The sequence below is a fragment of the Siphateles boraxobius genome, unplaced genomic scaffold, assembly GCF_051911475.1.
Source record: "Siphateles boraxobius isolate OS27281-9 unplaced genomic scaffold, OSU_SipBor_1 41, whole genome shotgun sequence".
NCBI classification, from domain to species: domain Eukaryota; kingdom Metazoa; phylum Chordata; class Actinopteri; order Cypriniformes; family Leuciscidae; genus Siphateles; species Siphateles boraxobius.
Genome location: NW_027509042.1, coordinates 31,372,831 through 31,391,256, shown reverse-complemented (window position 1 = coordinate 31,391,256; position 18,426 = coordinate 31,372,831). Strand labels below are relative to the sequence as shown.

Sequence of the window (18,426 nt, the reverse complement as noted above, 5' to 3'; positions counted from 1 at the left end):
TTGATTGCCCTTGTCACCTGTTATTCACCGTGTTCTCTCTGTGTGCTTCTCTGTTTAATAAAAACACTGCAAATGGATCTGCACGACTCTGCCTCTTCGTCACAGCAGACCTCGCCACAACAGGATCCAGCAGCCTTGCGACAACTAACCTCTGATATCTCCAATCAAGCGTCAACAACAGCTGGAGAAGCTAACCACACTTACCGATGAGTTGGTGAAATCCATGCGGATCCTCACGACACAAACCGCCGATCCTGTTCAACCCGCGGCACCTCCGCTTCAGCCATCACCCAGCGTGAGTACATCATAAAATAATCCACGTTTGTCTCATCCTGATAAGTACGATGGTTCAGCTGCAACGTGTAAGGGATTTCTGCTTCAATGCACACTGTTCATTAAACAACAACCCAACCTTTTCCCTGACGACGACAGCCGCGTGTCTTTTATCGTTTCGCTTCTAACTGGAATAGCTCTGAAATGGGTCACCACGCTCTGGACGGGAGGTAATCTCACCTTTCCCTCCTATGATAATTTTCTCATCCAATTTAGAGAGGTTTTTGAGCATCCTGCCAGTGGGAGGGAACCGGGCGAGTTGCTTCTGTCGATACGTCAGGGAGGATCATCCGCGGCGGATTACACTCTGACCTTCCGCACTCTCGCCGCGCAAACAAGCTGGGGCGACGATCCTTTGAAATTACTGTACCGTAAAGATCTCAACCCTGATCTGCAAGGAGAACTGGCATGCCGGGATGAGGACAGAACCCACAGTCAGTTGATGGAGTTAACCATTCGCCTGGATAATTTAATTCGAGCCCGACGAACACCCCTTAAGAACCGAGTAACTGAATATCCCTCCGCGGGTCCGGAATCTGAACCTATGCAGATCGGTTTCACTCGTCTCACCCCCGCGGAGAGAGAGAGACAAATGCGTAATCGTCTATGTCTGTACTGTGCCCAGTCCGGCCACAGGAGGGCGACCTGCCCCAACCGACCCACCGATCGGGACCCCACTGCGGTGAGTTTCAGTTCTCATATCTCTAAGTCTCTTGTATTAGCCGTCACTCTTCACTTTGACGATAAGTTCATTGAAACGTGTGCTTTAATTGATTCAGGAGCTGCATGGAATTTTATTGATTTGAGCTTTGCTAAATCTAACACCCTCTCTCTCGTTCCATGTGACTCTCGGGTGGCAGTCGCGGCGATAGACGGACGCCCCTTAGGTTCTGGCAAGGTTCAGTTCACCACTCAAGAAATCACGTTGATCACGGACGCCCAGCACACTGAGAACATTCACTTCTTCACCATTGACTCACCTCACCATCCCCTCATACTGGGCCTTCCTTGGCTAGAACAACACAACCCGTCCATCTCGTGGTCCGACAAGCAGATTACCTGTCTGAAGAGATGCCTTAACACTCCCATCAGTAACACTCCGCTGAGCTCCCATTCTGAAAATCCTGATCTCCAAAGGGTACCCGCTGAGTATTATGATCTCTCCCTGGCTTTCAGCAAGGACAATGCATCTCAACTACCTCCTCACAGATCCAGTGACTGCGCCATTGATTTAATCCCAGGTGCCACCCTCCCGCGGGGAAGAGTATACCCTTTATCTCAGCCAGAGTACGACGCCATGAGATCTTATATTGATGAGCAGCTCGCCAAGGGCTTTATCACTACCTCCACTTCTCCTGCTTCGGCCGGTTTCTTTTTCGTGAAGAAGAAGGAACGAGGGGTTCGACCCTGCATAGATTATCGCGGCCTCAACGAAATCACGGTCAAGTTTCGCTATCCCCTACCCCTGGTCCCGGCCACCCTGGAACAACTCCGCACCGCCAAATTCTTCACAAAACTAGATTTGCGCAATGCATACAATCTGATTCGTATAAGAAGAGGTGATGAGTGGAAAACCGCTTTCTCGACAACAACAGGGCACTATGAATACCGGGTCATGCCGTACGGCCTTTCCAACAGTCCGTCAGTGTTCCAGGCCTTTGTAAATGAGATTTTTCGCGACATGCTCAACCAGAAGGTAATTGTATACATCGATGACATCTTGATCTTCTCAGACACTCTAGAATCTCATGTTCGGGATGTGCGAGCAGTTCTCCAACGCCACATCAAGAACCGTCTGTATGCCAAGGTGCAAAAATGTGAATTTCATCAAACGCAGATCACCTTTCTGGGGTACATCATCAGTGCGGAGGGAGATACCATGGATGACAGCAAGGTCCGATCCGTAGTTAACTGGCCACAACCCACCACCGTTAAAGAGATGCAACGTTTTCTGGGCTTTGCTAATTTTTACAGACGGTTCATCCGAGATTTCAGCATCACCGCAGCTCCACTCACATCTTTCCTAAGAGGAGGGGGACATCTGTTGAGGTGGTCACCCGAGAGTTTATCTGCCTTCAACCAGCTAAAGGAGAAATTCACCACCACTCCCATCCTTCACCATCCTGATTCCGAGCATGAGTTCTTTGTGGAAGTGGACGCCTCCAGCACGGGCATCTGTGCCATTCTGTCTCAGCGGCATGGAGTCCCAGCTAAAATTTTTCCCTGTGCCTTTTATTCCCGTAAGCTCTCCTCAGCTGAACGAAACTACGACGTGGGCGACAGGGAACTTCTGGCCATGAAGGCAGCACTAGAGGAGTGGCGACACTGGCTGGAGGGAGCTCGCCTGCCTTTCACCGTGCTCACAGACCATCGTAATCTGGAGTACATCAGGTCCGCCAAACGTTTAAATTCCAGACAAGCTAGATGGTCCCTCTTTTTCTCCAGGTTTGACTTCAAGATAACCTACCGTCCTGGCTCTAAGAATGGTAAAGCAGACGCCCTATCCCGCCAGTTCGACAGCTCCCCCGTTCCACCAACATCCAAGCCCATCCTGCCTTCGTCTCTCATTGTCGCTCCTGTTCAGTGGGACATAATGACCGAGATCTCCTCTGCTCTGAGGGAGAGTCCATTCGGCAATGTTCCACATGTAATATTGTCAAATCCTCCCATCTAAAGCCAGCTGGTCTTCTTCAACCCCTGCCCATACCGCAGCGGCCATGGTCCCACATCGCGGTCGACTTTGTTACTGATCTGCCTCCCAGTCAAGGTTACATTACCATCCTCTCAGTGGTCGACCGTTTTTCTAAAGCCTGCAGGTTTATTCCCTTAGTCGGATTACCGACAGCGTTACAGACAGCTGAGGCCCTGCTACAACATGTCTTTCGCATGTACGGTTTACCAGAGGACATCATCTCCGACAGAGGTCCCCAATTTACCTCCCGGGTCTGGCGGTCATTGTGTGGAAAACTCAACATCAACGTCAGTTTGACTTCTGGCTATCACCCCCAGGCCAATGGACAGGTGGAGAGGTTGAACCAGGAGCTCACGCTCTTTCTACGCACCTACTGCTATCAAAACCAGCAGGACTGGAGTCGCTTCCTCGTCTGGGCTGAGTACGCCCAAAATTCCCTGCGCAAGCCCTCGACTGGCCTTACGCCTTTCCAGTGTGTGTTAGGTTTCCAGCCTCCGCTATTTCCCTGGTCAGGTGAGCCCTCTGATCTCCCCACAGTTGACGCCTGGTTACAGAGGAGCGAGGAGACTTGGAACAACGCTGATGTCCACCTACAGCGAGCCGTGCGCAGAGTCAGAGTACAGGCGGATCGTCAACGGAGAGGGGGTCCCAGGTACACGCCCGGTCAGTGGGTCTGGCTGTCGACAAGAGATCTACGTCTCCGGCTCCCCAGTAAAAAATTAAGCCCCAGATTCGTGGGTCCCATCAAAATCCTCAGACAGATTACTCCAGTGTCGTTCCAGTTAGCCTTACCATCTTCTTACCGCATTTCCCCCACCTTTCACATGTCTTTGCTTAAACCTGCAGTTGCTCCGAGGAGAGAGGAGAGCCAGGAGGAGGCCACGGCAGAGAGTTCTCCCCCATCATCATCGAGGACGAGGGGGCTTACCAAGTGAAGGAGATTCTCGTTTCCAGACGCAGAGGCAAGGTGTTACAGTATCTCATTGACTGGGAGGGGTTTGGTCCTGAGGAGAGGTCCTGGGTAACTTCTCAGGACATCCTGGATCCAGCTCTCACCACCACTTTCCATCAGAACCATCCGGAGAGGCCAGCCCCTAGACCCCGTGGGAGACCTCGTCGGAGCGCTGGTCCTCGCTTCGGGAGCCGCTCGCAGGAGGGGGGCTCTGTCATAGATCGCTCATCAGTGTCTCGCTCTGGTCATCAAAGAACCCCCTCTCCTGAATATTGAACTACATTTCCCTCTGTCCCATTGTCTGTCTGAACCTCTCTCCTAATCACCTGCACAGGTGCAGCCACTCTTCTCCCCTCTATGAAAGCTGCTCTCTCTCTATGCTCGGTGCGAGGTCTTGCATCTGCCACGTCTATCTGCACTGTGTATTCTACGTTCCCTGGATTTTCCTGGTTTATCGATCCTAGGCTGCCCTCCTGGTCTCCGTGTATCTGCTGCCCGCCCCGACCCCAGCCTGGTATTGTTTCTGAGTTTGGATTGCCCTTGTCACCTGTTATTCACCGTGTTCTCTCTGTGTGCTTCTCTGTTTAATAAAAACACTGCAAATGGATCTGCACGACTCTGCCTCTTCGTCACAGGTACGTAGGTGTAGTGTTGCTGGTTGCAATAGCACTGCTGGACTGCATAACATTCCACCAGACTTGGAAATTAGGCACCAGTGGTTCCATGCACTTGGCCTTGAAGATCGTGAGTTCCCGCCTATCGCTCGAGTGTGCAACCTGCATTTTACGCGGGGTTGCTTCTCCAACGCAATAGAGGTGCAAATGGGCTTCTCCACACAGCTCGCGCTGAAAAGTGACGCAGTGCCAAACGCTGCTCTTCCTGCATGGACTACACCACCACCGCAGCGGCGTCTTGATGTAAGCATATATTTTTAATCACAATTTATGTTCCTTCCTATTAGGCTAAAGTTAACCCTCTAGTGTCGACAAACACGCGTTTTGCTGGATATTTTTTTCACATAGCAGCAAAATATACTGAACGTAATAGAAATAATAATCCTGGAAAGAATTACCTCAACATGACTGAATATAAGACTAATTGTAACACAATTTTATTTTATTTTTTTAGCATACAATGACCAGAGGAATTGGGTGCCAGACTGAACCAGTCAACTCCAGATCTGCAGGTGTGCAGGCTAACGTGAAGCCCATGAGGAGAAGCAAAGGTGATTTTGAATACTATGGAGCTTTTGTATGTGTCATCATATACATGTAGTCAAGATTATATAATTTTGTTTTGTATTTTCGCTTCTTATTGATAATAAATCTATTATTAATTTGTGCAGCCACCCAGGCCAGAATGCCTAACAGGAGTGTGTCGTGTGACACAGGCACACTGATGAAGCCTTTCACAGAGTGTCCCGGGGCAACCTCTACACCAATAAAGAGGAATAGATGTGAGGTGTCCACTGATGACTCCAGCTACCATCAAGATAGAAGTGAGAGCACCATGAACTGTACAAGGTAATGCGTTTATTCCTGTTAGGTTTTTCAGTTATATTTGACTATTCTAATTTGGCTATTACTTCTTTTTAAATACTTTTGATGGTTTGTCATTAAGTTATTTCTGATACATACACATTACATAAACCAAATTATGATTATTTATGCTTTTATTTAAATTTGTTTTTACTTTTACAGAGTATCCAATGAAGTATTACCCCACAAAGTGACTAAGTACATTGTTTATGGAGATAAACTGCTGGCGCTTTTTAAAAGACGCCCTGTCTGCACCCAGAGTTTGGTTGTATCACAAACAACCATTGGGACACTTCTCCGTATCAAACAGCACTGTGCTTACTGTGAGTACTCCAGTGATTGGTCGAGCCAGCCAATGGTAAACAATATACCAGCGGGAAACCTACAGCTCTGTGCAGCTGTTCTGTTCACTGGCTCATCATTTTGCCAGATATCGAAGGTGAGAGATAATAACATAGCGCTGTCATGTTTGCACACCCCTGAGGTCATTACATGAAGATGTTTTTTTTTCTTTAGTTCTTGGATGCCTTCAAAATCCAGGGGATCTCTGAGCCGTGCTTCCACAAGCATCAGGCCAAGCTCCTTATCCCAACCATAAACTGGCAGTGGAAGATTGAACAGGATGATATTATTGAAAATGCCATTGCTGATGGGGCTGTGACTCTTGGTGGGGACATGAGAGCTGATTCACCTGGTAATAAATAACTCATTAATTGAATGTGTATACGTGTATATATATAGACTGCTGTCAGGCTTTGTTGACTAAAGTGCAAATAACTCAATTGTAGGACATTCAGCAAAATATGGCAGCTACACCATGATGGACCTCAAAGCCAATAGGGTCATAGACATCCAACTAGTCCAGGTAAACAACTACACAATGAAAACATTTTGTTATGTGAATTACTATATACTGTGCATTGATCCAAAGTATTTGTTTGTGTTTGCAGAGCAATGAAGTTGGAAACAGCCAATGGATGGAGAAGGAAGAATCTTCTCGAGGAAAGGGGTGTTGTGGTCCAGTCTTTGGTGACTGACCGTCACACAGGGGTGCCAAAGTTTTATGAGGGAGCAAAAAAAGGACATTAGACACTTCTTCGACCCTTGGCATATGGGAAAAGTTTAGTATTTTCAATTGAACGAAAACAGAACCAGTATTTCTAACAGAAAAAATTGTCAGTTAAAGTGGTAGACGACAATTGTATGTGAAGATTGCACAAAGTGAACTTTTTGAGATGGCCCAAAAAGATTAATTTGTCACACAAACTGATTTTTATCATATAGCCTATACTGAATGTTAGTCCACTACCTTGGTCTATACAGTGCTGCGGGAAACATTGATTACAGTAATTGTTTTTATTATTCTTTATGTGTTCAGGGCTTGGCAAAAAAATGGATGCCCTTAGTAAGGGTAAGGGGCTGCAGGACGTGGGGCTGTGGAGAAAGAGTGTGGTCAATCACCTTTATCGGTCTGCGACCACATCAACATCTGGGGAGGAGGTAGTGGCCAAGTGGAGCTCTGTAGCAAACCGCATTCAAAACATCCACAGCCACGAAAACACCCTGTTTCCTTCTTGTCTCCACGAGCCTCTGGTTGGTGATCATACAAGACACTGGCTCAAACCAAGTAAGTACAGATAAGCTGTAATGCTAATGTATTTTATTTTTTGTAGTCACGTCACTCTCTAGATTTATATTGAACTATCTCCAACATCTCCATTGCAACAAGTCAAACTTGATCCAAATTATAAAACAGTATTAGTAATTGTATTGTGTTAACATGATAGAATTAAAAGCATTCTGGCCACACTGTTATCAACTGTTGTATTAACAACTTATAAATCTTTTTTTTAGGCACAGCAGCATGTGAAAAATTCACCGCAATTTTGTTGTCACCACGTCTTCTTAAAGACATGCACAAAATTAGTCCAGAATACCACACCTCTGGAATCGAGTGTTTCCACAGCCTCATTCTGAAGTTCTCAGCCAAAAATGTGGTGTTCTCCTTCAAAGGAATGTTGTGCAGGTAAACAAGATAATGGATTACACATTCAGTGCTGCTTACTAAAAACACTACAAAGTTGTAACCTGTAAAAACACATTTGTAATTGCTTATAGTTATCTTAAGTCATGTTAGATATTGTTTCATTATAATATTGATTAATTATTTTTTTTCCTTTCAGACTACAGCTTGCTGCGATGCATTACAATGAAAATGCAGGCAGATCACAGGCATCCACTGCAGCTGGTGATCTGCGATACTCAATCGTTTCCCCAGAATTTAAGCATGGCGAATTCACAGTGAGAGCTCTGAAGAGCAATCCTACCACAGGTAATTTATTCTTGTCTTATACTTGAGTTATCTCAGAACAAAAATATAATATATGTTATAATAATTCTCTTTCTGAAGGCTACATTGACAAATTAATGGAGCTGCTGTTCCACCATGTGGTGGAAAACCCTCAGCCGTACCTGGACTTCTGTGGACAAATGGCTGTACCAGAAAAACTGTGTGCTCAGTTTATTCGGCCCGACAAGGAGGAGGCAGTGAGCAGACACAGGTCACGGTTCTTTAAAAACACATGAGGTTATACCCACTCTGCCAGCTTGGACACACCTGTCTGTCATCTACAACATTCAAGAAAAATGGTTTGCACTCTGGAGATTTTACTTTGTTTTAGAAGTTACCAGTGTGATTACTGAAATGTTCTTTTCATGTATTCTTTAATATCTGTGTGTCGGTGTGTGTTAGTCTTTTTGGTTACAGGTAGGGCTGGGCGATTAAAACGATAACAAAATTATCGCGATATAATTTTTACTTGTGATCTAAATGCATGATACTGGATGACCAATAAATAAACATAAATTTAACTTAGTAAATCTACATCCTAACTCAAGCTGATATTTTTAAAATTGTGTAGTGTGTAACTCCAGTTAAAAATGATTCTTTATAATTGATTTTTATTTTATATTATAAAAAAAAATCTAAAAATATTCAATGCAGTGGGGGAAGCAAACCTCTGTATGGTCCTTTTTCAGGAAACTCTTCCCTGATCCGTGTCACAACGCATGACGGTATGACCACCCGAACGTGTTGGCCAAGGTACCCCAAACACCACCTAACGACATTGCGATATGCGAGGTGTCTATATGCGCTGAAAGACAGGTAGCGCACATGTGTGTTGAAGTGGAGGATACATTTGTTATTAATAAACTATTTAATTTATATATATATATATATATATATATATATATATATATATATATATATATATATATATATACACACATTTATTTTTTTATATAAAATGTAACCTTTTTTCCTGGAACTAACCTGTTTGTAACTGTCTCTTCCATCTCACCATATAACTGGACGTAAGTGCCATATACAGCTTGTAACACAGGGGTTTAGTGCTACTGGCTCAAAGCTTGGATGTGCTGTTAAACAGTCCACTCCACCAAGATGATCACACAACCACACAAAAACACACAACCTCCACATACCAAATATTAAATAAATCATCCTAACAAAGTAGTAATACACATTCTCATGTTGTAGGTAGTACACAGGCTACCTACAACATGAGAATGTGTATTACTACTTTGTTAGGATGATTTATTTAATATTTGGTATGTGGAGGTTGTGTGTTTTTTCAGGGTTCGTACAAGGTGCTTAAAATGCTTGAAGAATTTGACTTGAAATTTATTAAATGGAACTTAAATTATTGAAAGACAAAATATGTGAAATTAGTGTTTAATTTTATTGATAAAGCAATCTTTTCACACGAAATTATATCTTTATCAGATAGGCTCAAGCTTTAGAACCATTTTGCATGGCTATGAGTATGATATTGTTCATAAATATCCAAGTATATGATACAGCTTTCATGAACCATATTCATGAGGTGGAAATCTGTTTGAATGTGATATCTTTGTCATAGTAACCTTTCAATTGTTAAAATTTCCACAGTCATTGCATCTGCTACACTTTATTTTGTACCTTTATTTTTATTTTGTATAGCTTTATTTTATTTTGTTTAATTTGTTTATTTATGTTTACCTATTTATCTGTATGAACCCTGGTTTTGTGTATAGTACTTATTAAATTAACTGGATTTAACACTCTGGTCTTGTCATATTTCATAGCTATACCTTGGGTATCTCCCTACAACACACATTCTCTACCAGGGACAGTGAGCTGCCATGCCCACAGGTGCACCTGTTGAGAGAGAATCATTTGTAATCGTAGAGGGAGACTTGAAATATATATTTTTTCGCTTAATTATTAACACTACATCATACCAAAATTAACCTAAATGCATGGGTTTTCATTTTTTGATAGTTCCGTTACCATTTGCTATGAGCATTAGCCTAATATAGCAATAATGCTAATGTTTTACCATTCAGACACTAGCTCCATTCTCCCTTGCGCGGCTGTTTCGCTAGCATCGTCGGATGCCGATCGCGATGCGGGAGTTAAGACCGCAGTTTGAGCCAACGGCTCGAATTGATATGGCTCTGGCCCAGTGTCCACAAACAATTCACCCTCCTCCACTTCAGGTGAAGGTGGGGGAGAAAAGTCCTCGACTTCAAATGACCGCTCTGTGGCAAAGCTACTTGCATCACTCCAGTCACTCTCCATTTTAGAGTCTGACAGCAGCTGTCAATTAATCCGTCTCTTCGTGTCTCAGGTGCACGCCACCCCCCCCCCACCCCGCGCTCATCCCCTCCCTCGGTTCGTCCCCTCTATCTCCGCTGGGCTCTGCCCACTTTTCCAGCATTTTTCAAATATTCCCAGTGGGTGGAGTCAGGCTCTGACCAGGGTTTTATTTACCCTTTAAAGGCAATCCGTAAATGTAAACACTTGAAAGCTCAGCTATTCGTCACCCAGCACGACAATGCCATCGTCAGCAGTCTCCGTCTTCAGCATCCTCACGGCCCGAACCAAAGTGAAGCTCGGCAAACTCTTCGGCATTCTTCGCATCTGTGAACACTGTCTCTGTGCCATTAAAAGTTACTCTCAATTTCGCTGGAAATACGGTCCCATACCCACGGCCGCATTAACAATAGGGCTAGGCGGGGCTAAAGCCCCGGGGCCCGAGCAAGGAGGGGGCCCGTGATTGGCTGTGGAGCAGATAGACTACTACTAGCCATAGACATCATATAGATAGAAGCCCTATCGACCACTACTGCCTATTGGCGCGGACGAGCCGTTGGGCTGCCATCTTAAACCGGTCACCCGCTCCGCTCAGAGTAATCTGTTTGGCAGGTGCAATGAGCTGCCAGCGCATTTAATTAATTATATCTCACTGAATACCAAACTGATTTTCACGCGGTTTTTTTTGCTGCAACGGTCATACACGTAGCTACGATACAGGACACATTGAATATTTTGTTCACAAAATACAACCAATAGTACGGTAATGTTAAATGTTAAATCTTACTTGTGAAAAGTAATCCCCGAGTGATGGTTCGCCGATTTGAGCAGGAATGTGCTGCACACGGCTCTGGCATCTGCAACGCAAATAGGAGTATGACCGGTTTAAGATGGCGGACGCATTTCTTGCGCCACAGCGGCCAATAGGGCATCTAGTCTCTACAGTATATGGGCCTTTTCTCAATATGCGTTCTTGTCTGTACTTGTGTGCTTGTGGACTTGTGAAACGTCATCAGTCGCTGCCCAAGTACTGTCTCAATACACAAGTTTGCATTTTGGCAAGAACGGTTAAAAATCCCGGAAGTGTTCTTGACACGCCCATTTTACCGAGGATGCATCGGTTGGTAACTTGTGTGAACTTGACGGCAGAAATATCCCAGTATTCATTTCGGCATTCAAGGAAGGAGCGGGGAGCAGAAAGGCAGAACAACGAAGTCGTTTTTCTACAATTTCGTATGCTATTTCATCACTAAATTAACTTCTGAGAGCATTTTTGCGAGAAATCTACTGTGTAGATTTCAAATATTGCCATTTTTACGAAAAGTTATGGCGAATCGAAAATATGCTCAAACATTTTCGGTAGTGAAGAATCTCCATACGCGCACGCGGGTGTAGCTAGCGAGCCAACGGGCCAGTCATGCTAAAAACCTGGCTGTTATCATCAATAATTCTTGTTATGTTTGGGTACTGAAGACGACGCTGTGCGGTGGTATTGCGCAATACCAGCAAGAACACATCGCCTCAAACTGTCAGCAGCGTTCTGTGTGCTCGTCACCTCGTAAGTTCATTCTTCCAAGAACAACTAGCAAGAGCGTTCTCCCCAAGAACACAAGTCCGTTCTTTGCATTCTTGGTTTTGAGAAACGGCCATGATGTCTGCTACTAGCCCAGAGCCGGCGCCAGCCGAGCGCTGATGAGGGGGCGTCTGAAATACCGAGAGGGGGCGTTCACATTAACGCACGTCACCACTTTTTGCCAGGGTCGATCTTCTCCCCACCACTTTTTAAAACATCTTCGCGGCACGGATGTACCAATACAAATTAATAAAACATCTCCAGTTAACTAGCAGAGGATTCATTTTGTTCGTTTGTCAAATTAGAGTTGTTCTAGCGCTGAAATGTGTTGCTTTTTAAATCAAGTGATCAAGTGCTCGTTGCCGCTGCGATCAGTGAAGCGGATACAGTGTTGTCTTGTGGCTCGTGCAGTTTTCACACTTACGCGCGTTTCAATCTATCGCTGTTGCGGGAGACTATTCGTTACAATGAAATCACAAAAGAAAATGCACACAAACGTGTCCCTGCTTGATATAGACTGTTATAGACGATTGATAATTCATGCGCGTGATAATTCATTTTATGCAGGATTTATGCATTTTTTTCCGATAAACAATTTTTAAATAAATGAAAGCAATATAATTTATAAATTGCAGGATTTATGCATTTTTTTCGATAAACAATTTTTAAATAAATCAAAGCAATATAATTTATAAATTGCAGGATGTATGCATTTTTTTCGATAAACAATTTTTAAATAAATGAAAGCAATATAATTTATAAATTGCAGGATTTATGCATTTTTTTCGATAAACAATTTTTAAATAAATGAAAGCAATAATGTTTTTATTAAATTGTTATCACTTTAAATACTCATTCATTTGCACGTTGTGTCCGAGCCCGGCCCGGCCCGACAAATTAACTGTAATTATGAGCCCGAGCCTGTTTAGGGATAAAAATTGCTAGCTATGAAATTAGCCTTGGCAAGACAAAGACGTCAGCTATTTTGTTTAAAAAATCAGCAACATTTCCTCTAAATTTACTGACGTTCTCAACTACTTTCTATACTTTCCCCCGCCCGCAACATTAATGTTTTATCCCGCTCTGCCCACAAATAGACTTTTTTTCTGTACCTCCAAAATACAAATACTACGTGTCGCCATCATACACATCAGACATCAGCATAAATGCTCCTGATAAATTTGTTACTAAAGCATTAACTTTAAAGCTTGTTAAAGCACACATATAGTTGTTCTTGTTGCTTTTCTGCAACAGAAGAATAAAAATGTATTACTTTTTATATGTTTTATTCATAAATATTTCTAGTTTGAGGGAGTCCCGTGATTCGCGAATTGTTTTATTCTCCCGCAACCCGCACACACAGAGTGAGTGCATTACCGCCCGCGCCCGCGCTCGGCCATCAAATCTAGTCCGCGCCGCACTCTATTGCGTTGGGAGTGCACGTCTCTAGATCAAAGGCCCGGCCCGGCCCGAGGATAGTGACGGGAAATATCGTCGGTTCGGGTCAAGTTCGGGCTCGGGCAGAGAATCTAGCAGCTAAGCTCTAATTGAGAGTGACATAACCACAAAACTAAACAACGAGGGCATCATCAACGCATGATGCCATGTCTAAACGCAGGATTTTGCTGCATTAGGTAAGGCCATGTTTATTTATATTGGCTGCCAGGCATACAGTGCTTGTTTTTTTTTTTGCTCAAATTAACAGTTTGTAAACGTATAGTTGCGCTAATAACAAGTGAGTTAACGGGAGCGTTTATACTGGGACGCTTAAGTTTTTGCTAGGCGACGTTGGTTAAAACTACATGGTTAGGAAATCTATTTAAATGCAGGGGAAGCGCACATCTTAGCCTTACCCTGGAGTTGGTTCACCCTCCGCCTATGCCGACTCTCCCGATTGCCCCCGATATGCATTATTCAACCTTGAAATTATGGAATATCCGTTCTACAGTCCGTAGCCGTCGTGTGATCTTTCCCGTATGAGAAATTTAACGTAATGCTAGGGTGAGCGAGCACGCAAAATCAAACGACCAATCAAAATTCGACTTTGTCTAACAGACTGTCCTTAATTAAAATATTATTTATTCAGCTTAATATTCACAAAAACAAGAAAATGTGAAAATCTAATTGGCAAATGTGACTTTTAAATAGCATATTTTATCAGTACAATCCCGTTTACATTCATGGTGATCTGAGGGGGCGGGAGAGTCCCGTTGAGGGGGCGTCGCCCCCTCACGCCCCCCCGTGGCGCCGGCCCTGTACTAGCCATCTGATTGCCAAAGCCTTACCACGCCCCCCACAACTCATCCCTGTTATTTAGTGGCGCTTTGCCAATTATCATGGAACCATTATCATTAATATTATAGTGACCGTTCGCGAAGACCCGCCTTTTTTAGTTACTGTGTGACAAGCCGGCTCTCACGAGTCACGCACATCATGTTCTCACTCACGCAGTGAAAAATACATCGCGGGGCAAATATTGTCATTTAAGTAATTAAACAATACCGTTTTTCTATGGAGCCAGATCAGACTCATTAATAATTCACGCAAAAAACATGATTCACACATGCATAGACAATTTCACATACGTGAAACCTAATTCACGTATTCACAAAAAGCAATTCACATGCGCAAAATAAAATTATATATTCATAAAATACATTTCACAAATGCAAAACACAATTCGTAGATATACAACTGTGCACAAAAACCTTTGAATGTTTAAAATGTACGAGTGTGTCCTTGAATTTGAATGTGCAAATCGTCATTCACGTACGAATCGCCTTGCATGTGTGTGTGTGTGTGTGTGTTTTTGAGACTTTCCTGGCAGCGCTTTACTCGTAACACAGAGCAGTCGTACTCTTTAGCCAATCAGATTTAAGCTCATCAATTGACCAATCAGTATCACGTGAGGGCGGGCCTACCTGCATGTTACGTCATCAGCTTTCGACCAGTTCGTGGCTGAGCAGAGGTAAGTGCAGTTAATCGTTCATTTCGGTGTTAACTGAAGTTAGAGATCAGTTGAAGCAATAGTTTATTAACTGCTGTTTAGTCCACGTGATGATGTGAACATAAACATTTATTTTTAGTATTGATGGATATTCATGTCCTGTCCACCACACATTCAACTGATGATAATGTATGTAATGACATGCATATATAGGAGACATGTTTTGTTTTAAACTGCATATATTATGTAGTTTTATTGTTTCAGATTTCCGAGACAGATGATGTATGAAGTTGCAGACAACCAGTACTGTGATCTTACCATTCCTACTGTAAATCTTTGAAAACAGTCCTGTTGCAAGCCATCCATTTTGACAGTTGTTTCAACAAGAGGTTGAAAGTGATGCATTGTTACTGTATCCATTTGTCTCCTGCGGACTATAAGTACACGCTCTAGGAATAAAGCCCTGCTATGCATGCATTATTAAATGTTCTTGTCAGAATGAAAAGATCCAAAGACATAGTTCAATTTGATGTACACGTTTTATTAATTTGAAAGTTTCTGAAATCCTTTGGGAATAAAATATATATATATATATATAAAATGACTTGATCCTGATTAATGTTCCTGTTACATATGAAGATCATGAACATTCAGTACAGAGAAATATACGTCTCTTCCAGAGTTGTGAGATCCAGTCAGAGTCTACTTTGCTTTAAAGTATATAAATATAAGTGCAATACATCAAGTGAAAAGTGAACAAATGAATTGTGTTCAATCCAGTCATCAGTAGACCTCTCTGTTAGAACATATCAGATTTTTTCCTGATATTTAAAATAGTACAAACCTATAGTATGAGAGGTGCAGACAGAGGACGTCGGAGATTAAGTGATGGTATTTGAATTGAGTTTACTGAGTAATCTTAGTCGCAAAATCTTAATTGCCTCTCTATGATAAGTACCTTTGTCTTATCAGCACAAAATTAGATTGGCCTATTTTACTAAGCAAAGTAAAATTAATGCTTCACAATATTGTCTTGTGAGACCTTAAGATGACAGTAAAAAACCTTATTTAAAAACCTTGAGATGACAATACAGCACAAAACATAAGGAAATGCATGTTGAATATATTGGTAACACTCTACAATATGGTACAATAGCTAAGTTAACATTAGTTAATGTATTATTTGTTGCGGTGTTTGTTAATCTTTGTTAACGTTAGTTAAAAATACAGCTGTTTATTGTTAGTTTACAGTGCATTAACTAATGTTAACAAGATTTTAATTAAGTATTAGTAAATGCTGAAATTAACATTAACAAAAAATAATAAAGGCTGTTTACGTGCAGTTCATTATTAGTTCATGTTAACTAATGAAACGTTATAGTAAAGTGTTACCAATTAAGACATAAAAACAAAAAAAAGTATAAAAGAGAATAAAGAAACAACATGAATTTAGATGTTTGTGACTGCTATCCAGATGTCACACCAAAGGTGAGTAATCCTGAAAAATGCAGGGAAACACGTGTTAATAATAATTTAACAACATGCACAAATAGCAAATAAACACTGGGTGCTCATTAAATAGGTCTATTCACCATTATAAGATCAATCTCGATGAGGCCAGTGCTGAGAGAGATAGGGTGGGTATTGACCACAGATGATTGTTTTGCAATCATTAGCGTGATGATTGTAGCTGAGAGAGCTGTCTAAAATACAACAAAACAAGCATCATCCTTCTTCATTTTTGACACGATAAGGGACATCTGATTACAACAACACTTGCTTACATCGGTTAATAGTTCAAAAACTGTTGCTTCAACTGATCTCTAACTTCAGTTAACACCGAAATGAACGATTAACTGCACTTAGGCCTACCTCTGCTCAGCCACGAACTGGTCGAAAGCTGATGACGTAACATGCAGGTAGGCCCGCCCTCACGTGATACTGACTGGTCGATTGATGAGCTTAAATCTCATTGGCTAAAGAGTACGATTGCTCTGTGTTACGAGTAAAGCGCTGCCAGGAAAGTCTCAAAAACACACACACACACACATCCAAGGCGATTCGTACGTGAATGACGATTTGCACATTCAAATTCAAGGACACACTCGTACATTTTAAACATTCAAAGGTTTTTGTGCACAGATGTATATCTAGGAATTGTGTTTTGCATTTGTGAAATGTATTTTATGAATATATAACTTTATTTTGCGCATGTGAATTGCTTTTTGTGAATATATTTTTTTTTCACGTACGTGAATTTTTTTTGTGTGTACGTGAATTAGGTTTCACGCATGTGAAATTGTCTACGCATGTGTGAATCGTGTTTTTTGCGTGAATTATTAATGAGTCTGATCTGGCTCCATATTTTTCAAGTTCAAGTCCACCGACGTTAATCTACTGACAGCTTTGTTGTCGGACAAAATTGCGTATTCGGCGTTATGATTGGTCAGGTCGTCTGTCAATCAAACCCCCGTGGGCAGCAGGGCATGGTGAATTGAAACGTCACGTTTTAAATTAATATACCACTCAAATACATTTGTTCTATATTTAACTGAACGTGAACGACCGACCTGCTGCTGCACTTAGGCCTATCAGATGATGGCTGCCTGCGCCTTATTAGAATATGCCTACGCATCAACCAATCAATCGCCTGCACTCTTCACTTCATTCTAGACTATTCATAAAATTGTCACGCATTATCTTCGTCTTCGATAGCATAGCTAAAAATGTCATCTTTAAAAAACATGTTTGAGTGGGGCTCAAAAAAGGATTTAAAAAAAAAGCTAAACCTCAGAGGAAACATGAGCTGCTCAGTAAAATCCCCAAGCTATCTGGTTATTTTACTAATATAAAAAATATATAAAGCTGATGATCACGGAGAAGTTGTGGAACAGCAAGTGGGCCGGTGTTCTGACCACGGTTCTGACGATTCATGCTACCCATCGAGATGTGCTACTTACTGGTTATGCGCATGTTCAGACTCATTTTCCTTCTGCTTAGCACGCCCATAAATCTATGCATCCTCGCTGTGGAGACTTGTAGGAAATTTTGACAGGTCAAAGATGAATATTTGATGATAATTGTTACTTTTCACACCGTTTTAAAAATAAAAGCAGTACAGTATACAGTACTCATAACTTCGAATTTTATTATAATTGTATTTCATATAATAATGTCATTTTTACTTGTTATATCAAATGTGATAATTGCTAGTTCATTTAAAATATCAAAATATGCTCCCCATACACCTACCCTGATTTAAATGAAATAACGATGTCATAATATTGTGAGATTTACACCATTATGGAAACAATAGAGAATTAATTGACATTCTCTGTGATCATTCACGTTTGGGTAGCATTTTTTGAGAAGGCTGCACAAATCATCAGAACACCGGGCACATGTTGGAGCAGATAAAAACACAGCGTCATCATCGACCCCACCAATTTTCGGTAAGTTTGATATTAACTTGATGGATGTATGATATTGCTTTTTGTGTTTGATCAAACTCTATATTCGGCTAAAGGGCTGGCGATAATATATCTGGTAGAAATATGTCAATTTTGCTGCGCCATCATGATGTAAGTTTTTAATTTAAACTCGTTTTTAAGCATTGTGGTTTAGAAACAAATTATTTTAAACTGCTCAGGCACAGTAAGCAGTGGGAGAGAATTCATTTTGTAAATGCTAGTTTTGAGACCATGGTGAACTTGGTGAAGTTCCGACCCTGAGGT

General features: G+C 42.1%; 1 protein-coding gene and 1 long non-coding RNA gene across 2 annotated transcripts; one reads left to right on the top strand and one right to left on the bottom strand.

Moving 5' to 3' along the window:
- Positions 1-5,486: 5,486 nt before the first annotated feature.
- LOC143707056 (uncharacterized) lies at positions 5,487-8,119 on the top strand. Its single transcript, XM_077199700.1, has 9 exons — positions 5,487-5,500; positions 5,678-5,954; positions 6,032-6,209; positions 6,304-6,380; positions 6,466-6,544; positions 6,894-7,142; positions 7,370-7,541; positions 7,699-7,847; positions 7,926-8,119. Exons 1-9 carry the CDS (start codon positions 5,487-5,489, stop codon positions 8,099-8,101), a joined length of 1,371 nt encoding a protein of 456 aa, XP_077055815.1. The 3' UTR covers positions 8,102-8,119.
- A 7,093-nt stretch (positions 8,120-15,212) lies between these two features.
- Positions 15,213-16,602, bottom strand: LOC143707266 (uncharacterized). The gene is made up of 2 exons (XR_013193145.1): positions 16,285-16,602; positions 15,213-16,190 (listed from the first exon to the last, which is right to left on the bottom strand). It is a non-coding gene; the product is annotated as an uncharacterized LOC143707266 (long non-coding RNA).
- Between the last annotated feature and the right edge of the window lie 1,824 nt (positions 16,603-18,426).